Genomic DNA, 21702 nt, shown 5'->3' on the forward strand with positions numbered 1-21702 from the left:
GCACTTACCCGTGGAACTTACATATAAATGGGGGACTGAGACAGCAAACAAACAAACGTGATCCTTCCTGATAGTGGTACATGTGGGATGCCGAGGTTTAAGCAGACGAGTGGTATTAAGAGATTTCAAGGTTTTTGCCAAGAGTGGAAGCTGAGAGGCTTCTGCAGTAAGAAGTCCAGGGCAACTAAGAATTTGACTTGGACCAGGGTGGTAGCTGTGGGCATGGTAAGTACTGAAAGAATTTAGTCCACAGTTTAGCACCCCAGCCAACGGGACTGAAGGACAGGAGGTAGGGAGTGAGGAAATGAGAAATTTAGGTTCTCCTCCAGGGTTGAGGCCTGAGAATAGATGGGCAGCGATGCCGTTTCCTGGAAAACTGGGAGAGGATGTGTTTGGGATGAGGGCAGTGAGATATAATGAAGGTCAAGTTTTAGGGGTGTTAGAAAAAGAATATAATGAGCAAAAATGTTAGTTTGTTTCCTCCTCTTTCCTATCTGGAGAAAATGTCTGCTTCCTTTTATTGTATTGGAAATCTCCATGACTTCCAAATACAGAATATTTTACAATTTTTCCCTAGCCCTAAATTCAGCGAATATGTTGATTTATTTGAGTGAGAGGACGTGAAAGGGAAGCCACCTAGGCACAGTTTTCTGTCCAGGCCCTACCGGATTAGTTTTTGTTATTAAAAAAAAAAAAGGGTGCCATTCTTTGGGCCAAGCGGTGTGCTCAGCGCTTTGCCTCCATTTTTCATTTAATCTTCACAACAACCTTAAGATGAACGTTCTTCTCTAATTCCCAGTTCTCTCTTGATTAACTTGGCTACCCCACTATATGGATCAATTTGCAGGGTCCTACGTCCCTTTGAAAATCTGATGAAAGTTATAAACCTTCCCTGGGAAAAAAGTACAAACACCTGCAATAACTTTAAATAGGAGTTCACCGGCCCTAAACTTTTCTGAGCTTACTGTTTCACAAACTTGCCTATTCTTGAATTCTGAGCTGGAGGTTGTGATTCTCTCTTCTGTACTTTAAGATGATGCACTCTTCCGAAGTTTTCGATTGAACTCTAGTGGCCAACTGAATTGACTTTTTCAGATCACTAAAAAGTTTCTCCTTGAAAAATACTCAGAAGATGAAACACACACACACACACACACGTGTACACATACACACGCGGACACCATATAGCATCATCAGTGGGAAAAGTGACAGCATCTTGCTAAAGGGTGATCATACCATATTAATCCGATTCGCCAGAACTACTTGCTTCACTGAGCTCTCAGGTGTGCTCGGGTCTTCCTTTGAAGAAAATAAATGTCACCGCTACCCTCTATTCTACTCCCATTTTCCTCCCCACCCCATTTCCACTCTCCCTTAAAGAGATGTGTGCACACAATCACTGCCCAACGCAGGAATGCATCACTCCATCCAATGCTTGGAAACTGTCCGTGAAGATGCCTTTGAGTAGCTGTCTATTTGAGGATTTGTGGCTAATTCCTCCCCATTTGTTTCCTTAGCCTGCTCCCAACCAGGTGTCTCCCGAACTTTTCCCCTCCGCCACCAACTCCGTCTCCATCAGCAGGTGCTTTCCGTCATAGGGACTGGCGTGCCGCGGACAGTGTGATAAAGAAACCGTATGATGGATATGAGAAATTCGTAAGACCCAGCAGCAAACGGGGAGCGGCTGGCGAGCGCTCCACGGCCCCCAAGCGTAGGAGCTCTGGATCGGAATTTGTAATTCGTAATTGGAACGTGAGCGCCGGAACAGCTCTCCCGGTAACCACCCCAGCTGGCGCGCGGAAAACCCGGAAAGTGGATTTCGCCCCCGCTCCCTCCCGGAAACAACTCCTGGTGCCTGCAACCGTTCTCACTGAGCATGTGCAGACGGCGATGCGCATGCTCTGTCGCGGTCCGGTTCGGTTTCTGTTGCGGGACCCAGGGTGTCTCCTAGCGCAACCGGAACTAGCCGTCCCGGGGCCGGCCTCCTTTATCTCCCGCGGCCTTGTAGTGGTCTCCGAGCCTCCCCACCCCTCCTTCCCTCTTCACCCCCTAGACTTGATTGCCCTTTCCCCGAAACAGCTATCATGAGCGCGAGGCTGCCGGTGTTGTCTCCACCTCGGTGGCCGCGGCTGTTGCTGCTGTCGCTGCTCCTGCTGGGGGCGGCTCCTGGCCCGCGCCGGAGCGGCGCTTTCTACCTGCCCGGCCTGGCGCCCGTCAACTTCTGCGACGAAGAAAAAAAGAGCGACGAGTGCAAGGTGGGTGAGGCCTGACGCGCCCCCTGATACACTGTCGGAAGGGGAAGTCGCCCCTATCCGGGGGAGCTGATCCTCGGGTGGGAGTGAGGGAAGGGAGTGTAGCAGTGGGTGGGGTCGAGTTTCCCCTGAAGCTTTTGGGGTCGGCCGGGCTGTGGGTGGGGGGGGCTCTGGCACAGCCCTTGCAAGGGTAGATTCTGGAGGACTCAGTGGGCCTCAGACTCTCCTCCCGTCTTGCGGGCCAAGTAGCACGAGCAGCTGTATTCAGTTTTCCTGGAACAGGGACCGAGTGGAGCGCCCTTGGAGTTGGGCTTCACGCCTTAGAGCTTTGGAGTTGGATGCATGCAGGTCCACGCGTGAGTGTTCGCTCACAGCCCTGTATCATGTACGCTAAGAAAGCGGGTGACCGACTCTTTGCATGTGAGCAACACTCAGCCTAGTTACAATTTCCATTAGCTTTTAACTTCATTGCTTCCTGTTGAATTGCATTTTCCTGGAACCTCCTGGTTGGTTAGGAGAGCTTGTTCTTTCTAGGACTTTGATACCTCGCATCACAATTAGAAGTTGGTTCCTTATTTGTGGAGTATAACACCCAGAACCGCACAAACTGCATTAATAAAGAGTTGCTGTAATGGTTGAGCCACTTGATTTCTGACTTTTAAGTGTAAAAGATATTAATACCCAAAAATGATACGAGATCTCACTAGTTTCTCTTAGATAGTTTTAAACATTTAAAAGGGGCAAATGATGGGAGAATCTGGTATTTTCCTAGGGCAAGTCTTGAAAAGTTTGATCTCTTACAACATTCACACCCAAGGTTTTCAGTTTAATTGCTAGTAAAAGAGGCGTAAGTAAAGTAACCTGCTTTTAGGTTACATGGTGTAGGGCTTTACAGTATTCATACACAACTATTTTGTTAAGTTTATTTAAAACTTAACATTTGGGGGATGAGGATCTCTTTGAAGCCTTTAATGATTTTAACAATTCAAATAATCGTTCAACAAACTTTTACAATCTATAAATAGGCTTATTTATTAAGTTTGATTTTTTTTAAGCTAGTGTTTATTTTATTACTGCTAGCTTTACTATAGCTGTGAATTTTGAGGTTATTTTAGGGCATTAGATAAGCTATTAAATTTTTCATAACATGTGGTGGTTTCTTTTTAGGTTGTCAGCTGTCCTGAATGACATGTTTATACATCTGTGCAAAACCTTGTATCTGAAAAAATATATAAGGATATTTAAGGTTTACCCAAGTCAGCAGTTGACGTTTCAGTACTTAAGTTTATACTCTGCAGTGCAAGAAACTTTTACTCCTTTTTGAGGAGTCTGACTGAAAGACTGTTGTGCTTCCAAGTGGAAGGGAGATCTAGACTTGCAAGTACACTGGTTTTTCCATTAAATATTTTAGTAACCAACCTTCAAAGCCTAGTATTTGGTCTTTAATTTTAACAGCAGTTGTATATTCTATTCCTAGTGCCTCAAAGATGAAAAATATATTTCCTGCCCTCTAGGAACCTCAAAGTAAGGGATATAAGTTTATGAACAGATTAACAGATTATTGAAATCTGATATACGGGATGATGTCCAAAGTGTTCTAAAACACAAATGAGGAAACTATCTGTGGACTAGAGTCTTTAGGGAAAGTTCTATAGAAGAAGTGACACGGCCAGGCGTGGTGGCTCAGGCCTGTAATTCCTTGGGAGGCCGAGGTGGGTGGATTACCTGAGGTCAGGAGTTTGAGACCAGTCTGGCCAATATGGTGAAACCGCATCTCTACTAAGAATACAAAAATTAGCTGGGCGTGGTGGCAGGCATCTGTAATCCCAGCTACTTGGGAGGCTGAGGCAGGGAGAATCGCTTGAACTCAGGAGGCAGAGGTTGCAGTAAGCCGAGATTGTGCCATTGCACTCCAGCCTGGGCGACAGAGCGAGACTTTGTCTCAAAAAAAAAAAAAAAAAAGAAGAAGAAGTGACATTTCAGATGGACTTAGAAAATGAATAAGTGAAACTTACAGGTGGTCTGCCAGTTAGATGATTGTTTTCTCAACAGGTCCTTTGGTAAGTGGCTAGGTTGTGTATTATAGTTGTCTTTTGGTTAATCTTGGGGGGTCATTTTGGATTTTTAATTTTCATGGGTATAGGGATAAAACAGGCAGAGTAGATCATTTTTCCGAAATGTTTGGATTTTTATCTTTATCGCCAGCTACACTCACGTTTGGTCAGTGGAAACAACTCTTAGAAGAGCAGGAGGGTGTACTTTCAGCATTTTTCCTACGATATGACTAACTGGTGTAGAGAATTTGAAATAAACTTTAATGTTTCTTTTCTTTGCCTTTCAAAGAAGATGCTATAAATAACAGTAAACAGTTGAAATTTGTATTACTTCAATCGGGATATTAATAATTTGTTCTCATCCATTTCGTATTTGTTAAGGACAGTCTTGTATATATTATTCAGAAAAGTGGAAGGAACTTCTTTTAAAAATTAGAAATGAGAGTCGTGAAGTGGAAATGATTCTTTCCAGAGGATGCTGTTAAGTTAGTGAATCTGAAATTGGATAAATTTGGCAGGTCGTTGATGCTGTTACCAACGGTTTTTCCATCTGTAAAATAGGGATAATCATATTTGATTATGACATATTCCCCTTGAAAGGTATTTTGCATTTCTTAGAGGAAAAATGCAATATTTGTCATTGTTGTCATAGTGTAGAGATGAAACAAATATATCTTCAACTTATATATAATTTAGGTAGTAGAGTGTTTTTATGTGCTGTAAAGTTTGTCTCATGCATTTACCTCAGGATGTAAATTGAGAGAGAATCAGAAGAACCCTGAGGATTTAGTAATTTTCTCTCTTTAAAAATTATCTTACGTTGAATTTACTAGCAGAGAAACAGGAGTCCAGTGAACATAAAATTCTATTTATGTTGCTGTAACTTCTGATTAATTATCTTAGCCTTCATAGATACTGTATGTTTTCATGGCCTCCTTTTTTTAACTTATTTTACATGCACATGCATTTGGATATTGAGGTGGTGCACATTCTTACTGCTTTTTATAGCCTATACTATTTCATTTTGTTCCTGTACTATCTATGGTTTGCCTAACCATTCTTACTTGTAGGGCATTTAGATTGGGCCCAGTTTTTCTCTATTATAAATAGCTCTGCTACAGTGTATTTAGCAGTAATTATTTGCATATCCCCAAATATAAAATTCTGGGCAAAGATAAGAAGTGTTTTAGTTCCATGTAGTATTGCCAGATTTCTTTCAACAACGATAGGTTTGATTTACAGTGCCTTTAACTAAATAATACCTTGTCTTGCCGCATTATTTTAATTTTTATTTATCAATTTCATAGCGATTTGATGTTCCCTAAGACTTTTTTTTTTTTTTGAGGTGGAGTTTCGCTCTTATCACCCAGGCCAGAGTGCAATGGCGCGATCTTGGCTCACTGCAACCTCCACCTCCTGAGTTCGAGCAATTCTCCTGCCTCAGCCCCCTGAGTAACTGGGATTACAGGCGCCTGCCACCCCCTGGCTAGTTTTTGTATTTTTAGTAGAGATGGAGTTTCACTGCGTTGGCCAGGCTAGTCTCGAACTCCTGAGCTCTCAGGTAATTCGTCCACCTCAGTCTCCCAAAGTGCTGGGATTACAGGCATGAGCCACCACACCCAGCCTGTATACTTTTTAAATGCTTTACTTTCATTGCTATTGAAGTTTCTGCGTCTTTTAATATTTTTCATTTATTTGCCTTATTTTGTTAGGTTTTGAAACCATAGTAATAAAAGATTGAGCTATGCTATTCCTTTCCTGTAGAATTCTCTTTACTTTCTTCACATCAAGGGACACTGTGTGACTGAAATAAGTAGAATAAAGGCCTGATTATAAATGAATAGATCTTCCAGGGTAAGATATGCAGTTCTAATTTAGTTTGTAAAAGTTTTGGCTATTTCAGTTAGCTTTGTGCTTTTTAGCTTTAGATCAAATCTTAGTGTGCCAAGTGGCATTCTGATGGCTAAGAGGTGAAGATAGTGAGCAGTTCACCTTTGCTGCTTTTAACTTTCAAGTAATTATTGGATTGTCAACCAGAATTCAGACCTAAGAACTAAAAATAGTATTCTCCAAAACTTTAATTCTGCCACTTTTTTACTGTTTGATGGATAGATTATGTTCTCAGATGAAAGATTAAGATTTTTTTTCCTTTGCTGTAAGGAAAAATGACCAATCATACCCCCTAGTGGTTAAAAATAATGTTTAAATGAATTAGTTTAACAACTTTTTAATAAAAAAGAAAATTACTCAGTCATACTTTCCTTTCTTGGTAGTTATTTTTAGAAGCATTTTGTAAGTTGCAGTTGTATTCTGGGAGCAGTCGTGTATAAATATTGGAATGAGTCAAATTTAAGAAAATAGTCCGAATGTTGATCTGAACAGGCACAGAATAAATATATATGTACCTGTTTTAATTTTACCATAGAAGTAGTTTGAAGATTTTGAAGTATTTAAAGAAAAAAATAGTAATTAGTATGCGTATTTATTGGTATAGTGATAAATATTTATCGATATTTAGTTTTACGTTCTCATAGTTTTCTCTGGAATAAGAGCATTGATTCTTAGCTTCTGGGAACTCATTAGTGTTTGGGTGTTGCTGTTTCAAATCTGAAATCTGGCACTGGGAGGACTTACTTTGACTATGGTAAATACACATTCCAACAATTATTTCTTCTTCCTCTGAAAAGGTATGTGACACTGAGAAAGTTTGCCTTTCAGAAATTAAATTTTTAAGTAAAATTATTTTAAGACTGTGATTGTTTGTTATAGTCAATCTGAGAATTAGAATGAAGAAAGCAACAGAAGTCTATGAATAAAATTGTGTCTTTCTGCATGTGGCCCCTCACCAAGGTGGGTGTAAACTTGAACTTCCAAAGGTGTAAACTGGAACATCTGAAACAAATCACAGACATACGTTCCACACCTCACACCCCCAACACAAACACACAGACACACATCAGCACTACAGAGATTGGTCTGTGCACTGTCAACCTTAGAGCCCAGCTGCCCAAACCCTTACTTCCCTATTCTCGCCTGTAGTTTTCTGTCACCATGGTCTCTCAGTAAGTTTTGTAGTTAATTGTAGCTGGTTTACATGTGTCCAACAGTTTCATTCTGTTTTCATTAAAATTAACTATCTATGAAAGGTTTTGGAGGAAATTTGTGAATTTTTTCTTTTTTTGCTCCTCTTCTCACTTTTCAAACCTGTTTACTATGTTTTGTGTGTTTTGTATATGCCTTAGCTAAACTTCATAACATCCCTATGATATTTAGATGAGGAAACAGAAGCTCAGTAAGATTTAGTAGCTGTCTCTAGTATACAAAACTAGTAAGTAGTAAAGCCAGGATGCAAACAAACCCAAGACTGAGTCCAAAGCCTAGGCTCTTGGCCACAGCCTTCTACTCTGAGCACTCTTCTTCTTTGCCTCTCCCTGGGGATCCCTGACCCCTTATCACCCTGGACTTTGACAGTTCCAGAAAACACTCTATATCTATTACATGTGATTTTCATTTTATTTTATTTTTTAGAAACAGGGTCTTGCTCTGTTGCCCAGGCTAGACTGCAATGGTGCAGTCATAGTTCATTGCAGCCTTGACGTGTCTATGTAATTTTTAAGTAGTCAGGTTTTGTATTTACTTCTTTTGTTGATACAGTCTAAAATTGAAATTTTATTTTTCAGGGCTTTGGGGAAGGAACCCAGGTAATTATCTAGGAGATCAATTTCTGGGCATTGCTGGTTGGATAACTCAGAGCTCATAAACAAGCATTTGTGAGTCCCAGCATTGCCCTTGAGACTTTTATTGTGTCTGAATTAAGACTTCCCTTCTTCAGGAATGCACCACTGTGGACTTCTCTAATGTTAAGGAGTTGAAGCTTCCATAGATTTCCTTTTTTATGGCCTCCATATCTCAAATCCTTTTGTGCTTGTCATTTGCCATGATCCTTGTACAGTCACATTTCTTCACTGAGATTTCTTTCTCCCTTGAAAATCCAGTTGTAGGTGTGGGGTGGGACAGATGTGATGATAGCAGAATAAGGTAGAATAAAAGCAGAAACAAAGGAACCAGGAAATGGGAAAAAGTATAGTCCTGTGGCGTGGCCCATGTACCTTGTTAAAAGAAATAAATAGACTCTAGTTGTGACCACAGCTGTGATCAGGTATGGAATCGGCAGATTAGGACTAGAAATAAAATTGTATATTTGGGAGAGAAATTTAAAAAGGAAGACTCTAGAATTCTAAATAAAACCACTTCATTAAAAAATTTCTTAGTGCAGGATTGTAATCAGTCTTACTTTCTCTAAGTGACTTAGGATTCTGCAACTTCCTTAAAATGTTTCATGTTGTCAAAACTTTGCATGCTTGAAATAACCTAGGTGGGGACAGTTTGAAAGTGTGAATGTAAAGCAAGTAACCCTTGAAGCTCTTTCTAGTCCCATCAGTGATAATCTAGAGTTGTCTGTCTCTATTTAAGGCAAATTTCTGGGAGGAGATGGACTTAACTGTTTTGGATGGTGAATAAAGATGCTTAGAGTGGAAAATGACCTTAAATAAATCAGATATTGCCCTCATATAGCTCATGCTATTTTCACGATAAGGAAACAAAGTCAGCCAGGTGCAGTGCTTCTCACCTGTAATCCCAATGCTTTGGGAGGCCATGGTGGGCAGATTGCTTGAGCCTAGGAGTTCAAGACCAACCTGGGCATGATGAAACCCATCTCAACTAAAAATACAAAAATTAGCCAGGCGTGGTGGCATGAATCTGTAGTCCCAGCAACTTGGGAGGCTGAGGTGGGAGGATGTAGGGACCAGCCCCACAGGGTTGGTGGGTTTTTCTCCCCGTGTGTGGAGACGAGAGGTTGTAGAAATTAAGACAAAAGACAAAAAGATGAAAGACAGCTGGGCCCGGGGGACCACTACCACTAAGACACAGAGACCAGTATTGGCCCCGAATTCATGGCTGCGCTGTTTTATCAGAAACAAGGCAAAAGGGGCAGGGTAAGGAGTGTGAGTCGTCTCCAATGATTGACAAGGTCACGCGAGTCACGTGTCCACTGGACAGGGGGCCCTTCCCTGTTTGGCAGCTGAGGCGGAGAGACAGAGAGAGAGAGGACACAGCCTATGCCATTATTTCTTCATATCAGAGGTTTTTAGTACTTTCACTAATTTTGCTACTGCTATCTAGAAGGCAGAGCCAGGTGTACAGTATGGAACATGAAAGCAGACTAGGAGTATGACCACTGAAGCACAGCGTCACAGGGAGATAGGCCTCTGGATAACTGTGGGCGGGCCTGTCTGATGTCAGGCCCTCCACAAGAGGTGGAGGAGTAGAGTCTTCTCTAAACTCCCCCGGGGAAAAAGGGACTCCCTTTTCCGGTGTGCTAAGTAGTGGGTGTTTTTCCTTGGCACTGACGCTACCGCTAGACCACAGTCTGCTTGGTAACCGCGTCTTCCCAGACACTGGTGTTACCGCTAGACCAAGGAGCCCTCTGGTGGCCCTGCTTGGGCATAACAGAAGGCTCTCACTCTTGTCTTGTGGTCACTTTAAACTATGTCACTTCAGCTCCTGTCTCTGTATGGCCTGGCTTTTCCTAGGTTATGATTGTAGAGCGAGAATTATTGTAATATTGGAATAAAGAGTAATTGCTACAAACTAATGATTAATGATATTCATATATAATCATATGTATGATCTATATCTAGTAGAACTCTTGTTATTTTATGTGTTTTATTATACTGGAACAGCTCATGCCCTTAGTCTTTTTTTGCCTGGGCACCTGGGTGGCTTGCCACCCACAGGAGGATTACATGAACCCAGGAGGTCTAGGCAGCTGCAGTGAGCCATGATTGTGCCACTGCGCTCCAGCTTGGGTGACAGAGAGAGACACTGTTTAAAAAGGCAAACAAACAAAACACACACACACACACACACACACACACAGCACACAGAGATTCAGTAGCTACTCCAAGAACATATAAATAAGCTCTGTCACTTTTTAAAAAAATATATGCTGTATTAGGCTGTTCTTGTGTTGCTATAAAGAAATACCTGAGACTGGGTAATTTATAAAGAAAAGAGGTTTAATTGGCCCACAGTTCTGCAGGCTGTACAAGCATGGCATGGACATCCCTCGGCTTCTAAGGGGAGCCTCAGGAAGTTTTTACTCATGGCAGAAGGTGAAGCAGGAGCAGGCATGTCACATGGTCAAAGCAGGAGTGGAAGAGAGTGTTTTGTTGGACGAGATGCCACACTTTACAAGTAGATCTCACAAGAACTCACTCACCATCACGAGGACAGCACCAAGGGAATGGTGCTAATCCATTCATTAGAAGTCTACCCCCATGATCTAGTCACCTCCCACCAGGCCCTACCTCCAGCATTAGGGATTACAGTTTGACATAAGATTTGAGTGGGAAAAAATACTCAAATCTCATGCCCTTCTTATATTGCAAAATACAATCATGCCTTCCTAATAGTCCCCCAAAATCGTAACTCACTCCAGTATTAATTCAAAAGTCCCAAGCCCAAGTCTGATTTGAGACAAGGAAAGTCCCTTCTACCTACGAGCCTATAAAATAAAAAAGCAAAAACAGGTTAGTTACTTCCAAGACACAAAGCAGGTATAGGCATTGGGTAAATATTCCCAGGCCTTGGGCAGCTCCACCATTGTAGTTTTGCAGGGTTCAACCCCCACAGCTGCCCTCAGGTTTTTGAGTGCCTGTAGCTTTTCCAGGCACAGAGTGTAAGCTGCCAGTGAATCTATTCTGGAGTCTGGAGGACAATGTCCCCCTTCTCACAGCTCCACTAGGCAGTACCCTGGCGGGGACTCTGAATGGGGCTCCAACACCACATTTCCCCTCCACACTGCCCTACTAAAGGTGCTTTGTGGGGGCTCCATCCCTGCAGCAGGCTTCTGCCTGGGCACCCAGGTTTTCTCATCCTCTGAAATCTAGGCAGAGGCTGCCAAGCATTCTTCACTCTTGAACTCTGTGTGCCCGCAGGCTTAACAGCACATGGAAGCCCCCAGGACTTACGGCTTGTATTCTGTAAATGGCAGCCCGAGCTGTACCTCGGACTCTTTGAGCCATGGCTGGAGCTGGAGTGACCTGGATGCTGGGATCCCAAGGCTGCACAGGGCAGTGGGGCCCTGGGTCTGACTATGAACCCATTCAGTGTTCCTGGGCCTCTGGGCCTGTTTTGGGAGGGGCTGCTGCAAAGGTCTCTGAAATGCCTTTGAAGCCTTTTCCCTGTAGTCTTGGATATTAGCACTTGGCCCCCTTTTAGTTATGCAGGTATCTCTAGCACATGGTTTCTCCACAGCCTACTTGAATTTCTCTCCAGAAAAAAACTTTTTTTTTTCTTTGCCACATGATTAGGCTGCAAATTTTCTGAATGTTTATGCTCTGCTTCCTGTTTAAATATAAATTCCAGCTTTAAATCATTTATTTGACCCTTCAGCTAAGGTAGGCTGTTAGAAGCAGCCGGGTTACCTGTTGAACACTGCATAAAAATTTCTTCTGCCAGATATACTAGGTTGTCACTCTTTAGTGCAGAGTTCCCCAGATCCCTCGGGCATGAATAGAATGCAGTCAAGCTCTTTGCTAAGATGTAACACGTGTGACCTTTGCTCAAGTTCCCAGTAAGTTCCTCATTTTCATCTCAGACCTCAGCAGCCTGACTTTACTGTCCATATCACTGTCAACGTTTTGGTCACAACCATTTAAACAGTCTCTAAGAAGTTCCAGACTTTGCCTCATCTTTCTATCTTCTTTTGAGCCCTCCAAACTCTGCCTGTTTCCCAGTTCCAAAACCAGTTCCACATTTTCAGGTATCTTTATAACAACACCCCATCCTCGGCACCAGTTTCTTTATTAGGCCATTCTTGCATTGCTATGAAGAAATACTAAGACTGGGTAATTTATAAAGAAAAGAGGTTTAATTGGCTCGGGATTCTGCAGGCTATACAAGCATGCACCGACATCTCTCTGCTTCTGGGGAGGCCTCAGGGAGCTTTTACTCAAGGCAGATGAGGAGGCAGGAGTGGGCGTGTCATATGGTTACAGTGAGCGAGAGATGGGGGATGGTGCCACACTTTACAAACAACCAGATCTCACAATAACTCGTTATCAGGAGGATAACACCAAGAGGGATGGTGCTAAACCATTCATTAGGAATCCAACCTCATGATCTAGTCACCTCCCAGCAAACTCCACCTCCAACATTGGAGAATACAATTTGACATAAGATGTAGACAAGGACAGATATTCAAACTTATCACATGCCTTGTGTTTCCATCTGGATTATAAATTCTTTGAAAGCAAGTGTTCATGATTTTGTATTATTTTATCATCCAAAATGTCTAGTATAGGACTTTGTGGGCATTAAATACATGTGTTGGCTGATTGAGTTTTTCATGGTCTTCAGGATCTGTTGTTGTGAGTGTTCTTTGGTTTTCAAGTATATTGCAAATTCTACTATTTTTTCCTATTTAATAAATTGGCTTCTTCTGAGATAATTGTTCCTGTTCCTGGAACATTTTTCCACCCTAAATTTTACTTTTTTATCTTTATTTCTTACTGTTTTCATTTGGCTTCTGTTGCTTTACAGTGAGACTAAGGTCTACTCTCAACTTTAAAGCCCTTTTTCCAGCTTTTAATTGTGACAATTTTCGAAATTCAAAAAAGTTGAAAGAGTAATGTAATGATCGCCTTTTACTCACCTAGACCACCTAGAATCAAGTTGTTTACGTTTTTTCATACTTGTCTTATCTGTGTATTTATGTTTTATAGGGGTGAATGTCATGACTTCTGTGGCGTACTTTCACGTGGTTCAGCTTGAAGCCCTTTCTTAAACCATATAAACTCCCGGCAGTCTCATTTCCTTTCTTCCAATTTTTAACATTTGCTCCACTGCTATATTAGGAGGTTCTCATTCTTATGATACTTTTGAAATTTCTTTCTCTTGCTGCAAGAGTTGATATTTAGAGTTATTGCAAATGTAGCATATTTACAAATTTATTGTAAATGGCTCTCTTCTATGTTCTGTGTTACGGTTGACTTTAATTTTAATTGACTTCACATTCCTCAGCGTGTGTGAGATGATAATTCTTAAAATTTCAGATTCTCACAATTTAGAAAAGGAAGAATGAAAGTGCTATGAACGCCAAGATGAACTGAATATTCAAGCTGTGTTTGATTACTTTGCTGAACATCAAAAATAGGTCCATAATTTAGTGTTGATATCTATGATAGACTTTCTTACAAAAGTAGTGTGGAAAAGTGTCAGAAGAGATAAGAAGGAAGAAATGTAGAGGAATAAAGGCAACAGAAATAAAAAGTTATGGTAGCAGCAGTTGAGTTTACCTACTTTGTTTCTGCAGTCCAGCTTTTTAACTTGTTTCCTCATGTTAAAGAAGCAAGGAATCCCTAATTCTTAAGGCTACTATCAGAATTGTGCATGGCAATTATTATCTTCCTTTTCCCTAGACTAGTGAAGATGACAAGAATAATGAATAGGCATTAACAAGGTTCAGAAGGCCGTCTGTCTTAGTGTTCTTGAAAAACACTGGAATAGCCTACTTGCACTACTTGGATGAATGGGAGACGAGAGGAAGGAAGAGCCTTTCACAGAAACCCTTATACTAATAAACCTTTATTCAGACTCAGGAATGGCCAGTTTCTTTAAGATAATAGATTACAGCTGCTATGTTTATTATTTGTTATAGTTATTACGTGCCAATTATGGACGACCTTCTGTGTGTACTATTTTCTGTTTTATTATTACATCATTCAGTTCCTATATTCAAAAGCGCTTAGTAAGAGTAGACCTAGGATTTGAAGTGAACCCAGCATTCTGATGATACATTCTGTCTAAGAAGAATTGGAAGCTGCTTCATGAGATCAGGAAGGGTTGACAGATAAGGTAAATTTAACAGGTATTAGATATTAGATGAAATGCCAAACGTAGATGGATTAAAAACTAATAAATGCAGATAAGAAAATAAGGGAGGAAAGGGTTTGAAAACCCCCCTTGGGCTATGTACTAAAATGGAGTAAGAGTGATAGTAATTGGTTTAAAAGACACCAAGTTACATAAACAGAAGATTAACATTAAAAGAAGTTTTCCTGGTTTCTAGAGTTACTGGAAGATTTGCTGTAGTTTTAGAAGGAACCAATGAATTTGATTTCTAAAGTTTTGGCAAGATTGTTTTTTAAAGGTTAAAATGAAATTTAAAGGAAATGTGGCGTGGGTTGGCTTAAGGGCTGAGTGAGGTGGAATGAGAGAGAAATCCATGGGGAGTGCTGACAGTGGAGATTTCCAGGACTGGTGCTTGAGGCTAATTTGGGTTTTAAATTTAGAAAAGAGAATGCACATGAAATGTTTTAATTTGCCAGTGGTACAAATCTCCATATGTAGCATAATGTAAAGCTAATGGAAATATATTTTCAGAAGCTCTCTTCAAGTTATTATGAGACAGCAAAAAGTAAATTAATTTGGTCGTGGACAAATTGAGAAAGTGTATCTGAAGAGAAACAGTTACCATGTTTTTGAGATGATGAGCTCCAAGCTATCAGTTTAGAACATAAGAAGGAAATAAAGAACTGTCCTTGAAGAATTTTAGCTTGTGGGTAGAAAGGCTAATGAAAGTAACAATGTTACTCTATACTTACATGAAACTTTAACATATAAATCTTAAACTCTGCTATGATTCTCCATGACATGCCTTTTAAGAAAGATATGAGAATAGGGCAAGGTCCTGAGAAGAGCAGCTGGCATGATCAAGGAGATAGGTGATTCAGACGATTAAGACTCAAAGGAGATAGGAGAGAATGCAGAAAAGGAGAATAATGTTTTCCCTCAACCTTAGATTCTTAGAGCCAAAAGTTGTGTCATGAAACTTCAGAGAGGACATCATAAGCTAAGCAAAAATTTGTATTACTTCATCAATTGGGTAGAGATGGGAGAAACATTTACCCTAAATTTATATGCCCTGAGACAATGTCCTAAAATTTTTCACATGGCCTCAGGCTTTCAAACTTTATGCCTTGTGTTGGACCCTCTGAGATTTGAATTCAAATAATATTGAAAAATACCTGGAAAACAGTGCTGAAGGATGTACTAGAATTCTAATCCAGCTTACTGCTTGTTTTTGTAGGGCCTTCAGGCTAATAATTGTTTTTACATTTTTAAGTGGTTGGAGAAAAAAATCAAAAGAAGGGTAATATTTAGTGATGAGTGAAAATTACATGAGAATAAAATATCAGTGCTGTAAGTGAAAGTTTTATTGGGCTACAGCCATGCTCACTTGTGGATGTAGTGTCTACGACTGCTTTTGCACTACAGCAGTGGCAGAGACCCAATGTCCTATAAAGCCTAAGTTACTCTCTGGCCCTTTACAGGAAAAGTTTGCCAGCCTCTTAGATAGACTAATAAAATTAGCGTCGTTTTTCCAGGAAAAGAAAAGATTGTAGTGACTAGAGGAAAAGCGTTAAATAGGTGAAGAGATGTTATATACAGTCATGAACCACATAACGTTTCGGTCAACGACATACCAGTGGTCTCATAAGATGATAATGGAGCTAAAAATTCCTATTGCCTAGTGACATCATAGCCATTGTGACATCATAGCGTAATTACCTTATTTTTTAAAAATTTAGCATAGCCTAAGTGTACAGTGTATAAGTCTACAGTTGTGTACAGTAATGTCCTAGGCCTTCACATTCATTCACCGCCCACTCACCCAGAGCAGCTCCCAGCCTTGCAAGTTCTCTTCATGGTAAGTGCCCTATGCAGGTGTAACGTTTTGTCTTTTTAGACTGCATTTTGATTGTACCTATTCTATGTATGGATGTGTTTAGCTATACAAATACCATTGTGTTACAGTTGCCCGCAATATTTAGTACAATCACATGTTGTTTAAATATGTGATGGACCACACCATGTATATACCCGAGGTGTGTAGTAGGCTACACCATCTAGATTTGTGCAGGTATGCTCTGTGATGGTCCCATGACAAAATCCCCTAATGACACGTTTCTCCGAACACATCCCTGTCATTAAGTGACACATGACTGTAAATGGTGCTGAGCAGCATGCTGTTCTTTCCTGTGCTGTTCTTTCTGTTTCTGGTCTAACACAGAGGCCGTTAGCCTCCTGGGACTTTTTACATTTAATTAAATACAACTTAAAATTCAGTTCTTCAGCTACATTGACTGCATTCCAAGTGTCCAATAGCCACATGTGGCTGGTGGCCACCATATTTGAAGAACATTTCCATCATTGCTTAAAACTCTGCTGGACATGGCTGTGTCATAGTAAATACGGTACTTTGTGCCAGGTGCTGCTCTTGAATCTTCTCAAAAACTTCTTGAAGTAGGGATTATTATCACTTCTGTTCTACAGATCAGAACGTTGAGGAACAGGGAAGTGAAGAAACTTGCCTAGAATCACACAGCTGGTGTCAGGCAGCATTTAAGCCCAGGCAGCCTAGCCTCAGAGTCTTGCTTAATCATTTCGTGCTGAGAAAGGTTGAGAGTGAGGAATACGCTTAATCGTAGCAAGAGGGACATGGCTTATGTGTTGACAGTGCTGTACAGATTTTGAAACACAAAACTTAGAAAAGTTGTATACAGTATAATAGCCACATTCCTTCCTAGAAGGAAATCGAGAGATAGGAACTGGACTAGTGTTTTGGAGACCTTTCAGTCTTCATTAGGTTAAATGGATCATTTGAATTCTGACTTATCTTCATAGTAGTGTTGACTCTTTCTAATTAGTGGAAATTATTTTGGCAAAGGAAGCCATTAAATGGGAATTTTGCCTTCACAATGGTTATATGTATTTGTGTTAATTCAAGCATGCTGTAGTCTACATGATAGACTACATATAGTAGTTGCTATAGTATCATGTCCTATTACCTTTTTAGCTGTGTTGAAGGCTGTGTTGCTGTTGAGTTATAATTTCACTTGAGTAGAGGTGTAGGGGCCACATGTGATACTGTGTTTGGTATTACATACAAAGGCTGATGCCCTCCGTTGTATAGCATGAATATTGGGTGAGCATTTTAGTGGATGAACACTTCCTTCTTCTGAATATTACTAAATTTTTTTGGTTTTATTTTAACAAATGCATAGATTTCATGTGTCAGGCACTATTTGGAGTACTTTATAAATGTTAACTTATTTAATCTCCATATCCCTATGAGAGAGATACTGTTTTTTTTTTTTTTTTTTTGAAATGGAGTCTTGCTCTGTTGCCCAGGCTGGAGTGTAGTGGCGCGATCTTGGCTCACTGCTACCTCTGCCTCCAGGGTTCAAGCAGTTCTCCTGCCCCAGCCTCCCCGGTAGCTGGGATGACAGGTATGTGCCACCACACCTGGCTAATTTTGTATTTTTAGTAGAGACGGGGTTTTGCCATGTTGACCAGGCTGGTGTCAAACTCCTGACCTCGGGTGATCCGCCTTGGCCTCCCAAAGTGCTGGGGGGTTACAGGCATAAGCCACCGCACCTGTCCGAGAAATACTGTTATCCTCATTTTGCAGATGAGGAAGCTAAAGCACCCATGAGGAAAGTGACATGTTTAATAGTTTGACCACAGTCACACAATTAGACAAGTGATAGCACTGGGGTTTGAACCCAGGCAGTCTGGCCACAGAACCTGTAATCTTGCCTGCTGTGTTTTGCTGCCTTTCTGGTGGCAGTGGACTATTGATTTGTTTTAATTGTACACCAACCATCTCGTCTTGGTTTGGGGGATATTAGCAAGTGTAGAGGATTGTTGACAGCACTAGTAACTGAGATCAAAATGACAAGTGTGGCTCTGTGGCACTCCCAGAAGCCTCATGACTAGTCCACAGGCAGTATACAGCTCTACCTCTATAAAATAAATACTTGTCCCAGCTAAATAGCTCTTAGTCATTTTTGATTAGCACCAAAAGTATTTCAGGGCACACATGACTTGCTGGCTTCCTCAGCTGGTAAATTCTGTCATGAGTAGCCTGAGCTCCTTTTTTGAGAGGGTGGGTCAGCGTTATGGGTCCTGCAGAACTTCAGCTACAGCTGGGAGAAATTTTGGAAGCTTCAGTAGGAAAGTGTAGCTTAAAATTAGCCTATATTTCCCAGGAAGTTGATACAGCTTATCTCCCTCTACCCTGATGTTCAGCTTGATCTGGTTATTGCCACCTTCTTCACTGCTACTACCTTGTAGTTCATTGTTCTTAAATTGATGGAAGAGGTCCTTCAAAGTTAGCCTATGTGGTCGTTGTCTATCCCCGTGTGCTTAAGAGTACACATGTGCATGGAATTGTATTCCAGTATAGTTAATCTAGAAATATCTAACCAACTTGGCAGCATTTCTTGGTTGCTTGCTGTGAAAATGCTAAAAATTGTGTTTAAAAATAAAAATTGTTGTGCTTCTGAGTGTAATACCAAATTTGGAAACCAGATTTTTAAAAATAGCATCTATATTAATATGATAAATGCTTTTAGTTAAAATATCTTAATAATTTTTTAGAAAATTTAGAAAGCATTTAAAAACTATTGGAGACATTTGCAACTCTGAAAATTATTTTGTTGTATTTTTAAAATTAATTATTAAAAAATTTTTTAAGACGGAGTCTTGCTCTGTCACCCAGGCTGGAATGCAGTGGTGCCATCATAGCTCACTGTAACTTTGAACTTCTAGGCTTGAGTGATCTTCCTGCCTCAGCCTCACAAGTAGCGAGGAATACAGGCTCGTGCCATTGTGCCCAGCTAATTTTAAAAAATTTAAAAATTTTTTTGTAGGGACGGGCTCTCACTATATTGCTCAGGCTAGTCACAAACTCCTGGCCTCAAGTGATCTCCTACCTCAGCCTCCTAAGGGGCTGGGATTACAGGTGTGAGCCACCATTCCTGGCCCTATTTTAGTATATTTTAAATATATATAAATCCACTCAGTGAATGGATTTGTAAGAGAATTGTTTAAAGTTGACTGGAATTATAACATTTTACATTTCACACATTGTCAAATTCTTTTTCAATTCTAAGCATGACTTAAGGCTTTATGTCCTGTTGTTTATATTCTAATTTTGTGTTTCCTTATTTTCAGGCCGAAATAGAACTATTTGTGAACAGACTTGACTCAGTGGAATCAGTTCTTCCTTATGAATATACAGCGTAAGTTTTTCAGCTTGGTTTTTATATAAAATTCAGGATTTTGTACATTGAGAACTTTGTTTTCTCACAGTGTGGACAAATTGATATGCATTTTTAAAATGTACGCGGCCTGAAAATTTTTTTTAAGGTGTACTCTTCCAAGGTGTGGTTAAAAATGTGATCTTTGTTTTATATTTCTTTGTAATACAACAGAAGCACTGACTAAACAGTGAATTTCTTTTTTTATCTGACTGAACAAAAAGGTATTTTGTTTTCTTAACATTTTAAAATTATAAATAGCTCCACATATTTTTAAACAAAATTTTTATGTCCCACATAATCAGTTCCCAGAAATAACTACTTTGATATCTACTTCTCCACATTTTTTTCTCTGAATAGTCTAATCTATATAATCACATTTATTCATTTTTGTTTTAAACAGAAGTAGATTCATAGTATTTATATTTACATTTATTTTTATGTTTTTGAGACAGAGTCTCACTGTATCACCCAGACTGGAGTGCAGTGGTGCGATCTTGGCTTGCTGCAACCTCTGCCTCTGGCATTCAAGTGATTCTCCTGCCTCAGCCTCCCAAGTAGCTGGGTTTACAGGCGCATGACACCACGCCTGGCTAAGTTTTGTATTTTTAGTGGAGACGGATTTTACCATGTTAGCCAGGCTGGTCTCAAACTCCTGGGCTCAAATGATTCACCCACTTCGGCCTCCCAAAGTGCTGGGATTACAGGTGTGAGCCACTGCACCTGGCCCATACTATTATTTTTGATTGGCACTTTGTTTTTCTCATTGAATATATTGTGGGCATCTTTCCATGTCAATACATAGCTACCTCACTCTTTTTAGTGGCTGCTATTATTTCTATTTTAGAATTATATAGATTCCGGCCAGGTGCAGTGGCTCACGCCTGTAATCCCAGCACTTTGGGAGGCTGAGGCGGGCGGATCACGAGGTCAGGAGATCGAGACCATGGTAAAACCCAGTCTCTACTAAAAATACAAAAAATTAGCTGGGTGTGGTGGCGGGCGCCTGTAGTCCCAGCTACTTGGGAGGCTGAGGCAGGAGAATGGCGCTCCAGCCTGGACGACAGAGCGAGACTCTGTCTCAAAAAAAAAAAAAAAGAAATTGTATAGATTTCATGTACAGTTAGTTTCACTAATTTCCCGTTTACCAACATTTGATTATTTCCAGGTTTTTTGTTTGTTTGTTTTTGAGACAAGGTCTTGCTCTGTTGCCCAGGCTGGAATGCAGTGGCGCCATCATGGCTCACTGCAGCCACAACATCCTGGGCTTAGGTGATCCTCTCATCTCAGCCTCCTGAATAGCTGCGACCACAGGCATTTGCCACCATGCCTGGCTAATTTTTTTTTTTTTTTTAATTTTTTGTGGTGATGGAATCCCACTATGTTGCCCAGCCTGGTCTCAAACTCTTGGGTTCAAGTGATCCTTCCACCTTGGCCTCCCAAAGTGCTGGGATTACAGACATGAGCCACTGTGCCTGGCCCAGTTTTTTGATATTGTGAAAAATGCTGCATGAATATCCTTTATTCATTTGACCATTGTATACTATATTGGGTCTAAAACCGTTCCTAAAATTTTGTTGAATCTAATTTCTCTGCTATTTAAGAGTTTTAAAAGAAAATAGTTTGCTGTGGGGAAAAGCATACACAAAAAAGTTAAGACTATCCTAAAGAATTAATATACTTAAATATGTCTAAGAAAAGATATTTATAGTCTACCCAAAATACATGAATGGGTAGACTATAATTTAATTATTGGATACTTAAATTTTTTTCTAGTTTTTGTTTTGTTAAACATCTTTAAATCTTTGTGGGTATTTTTAGGAAAAGTCAGTGGATCTGTTATATACAGTAAATGGAGATTCTTAATTTGGGAACTTCAGCCGCAGTATTGTTTTTAATCACCAGAGATCCACCTGCCTCTTTAGGAATCTCAGTAATCTGTTACTATTACCGTACTGATCTCAGGTATTCCCCATATCATTCCAGGGTGAGCACAGAACTGCCCTTTAATTTTCTGTGGCAAAGCTGAAATTAAGCTGTAATGTTTAAACAGAACTTTATTAAAGTCAATTAGTAATACAAGGGAATTACAACACAGAGAATCTTATAGGTGACTGACTACATCTTCTCTACAGCACTCTTCACAGGGAGTCTGTTTAGCCATACTTCACATGTTGGGATGTGTTGGCCAGTGTACTGAGATGAGACAGAACTGCAGGTAGA

General features: G+C 40.4%; 1 protein-coding gene across 1 annotated transcript in view; it reads left to right on the forward strand.

Moving 5' to 3' along the window:
• The first annotated feature begins 1896 nt into the window (after positions 1-1896).
• TM9SF2 (transmembrane 9 superfamily member 2) overlaps positions 1897-21702 on the forward strand; it is a 72987-nt gene continuing 53181 nt past the window's right edge. Inside the window, exons 1-2 of the mRNA XM_015121380.3 lie at positions 1897-2255; positions 19394-19461. Coding sequence (XP_014976866.3) covers positions 2085-2255; positions 19394-19461 — 239 coding nt within the window. The 5' untranslated portion in view covers positions 1897-2084. The remainder of the gene's footprint in view (positions 2256-19393; positions 19462-21702) is intronic.

The sequence above is a fragment of the Macaca mulatta genome, chromosome 17, assembly GCF_049350105.2.
Source record: "Macaca mulatta isolate MMU2019108-1 chromosome 17, T2T-MMU8v2.0, whole genome shotgun sequence".
NCBI lineage: Eukaryota > Metazoa > Chordata > Mammalia > Primates > Cercopithecidae > Macaca > Macaca mulatta.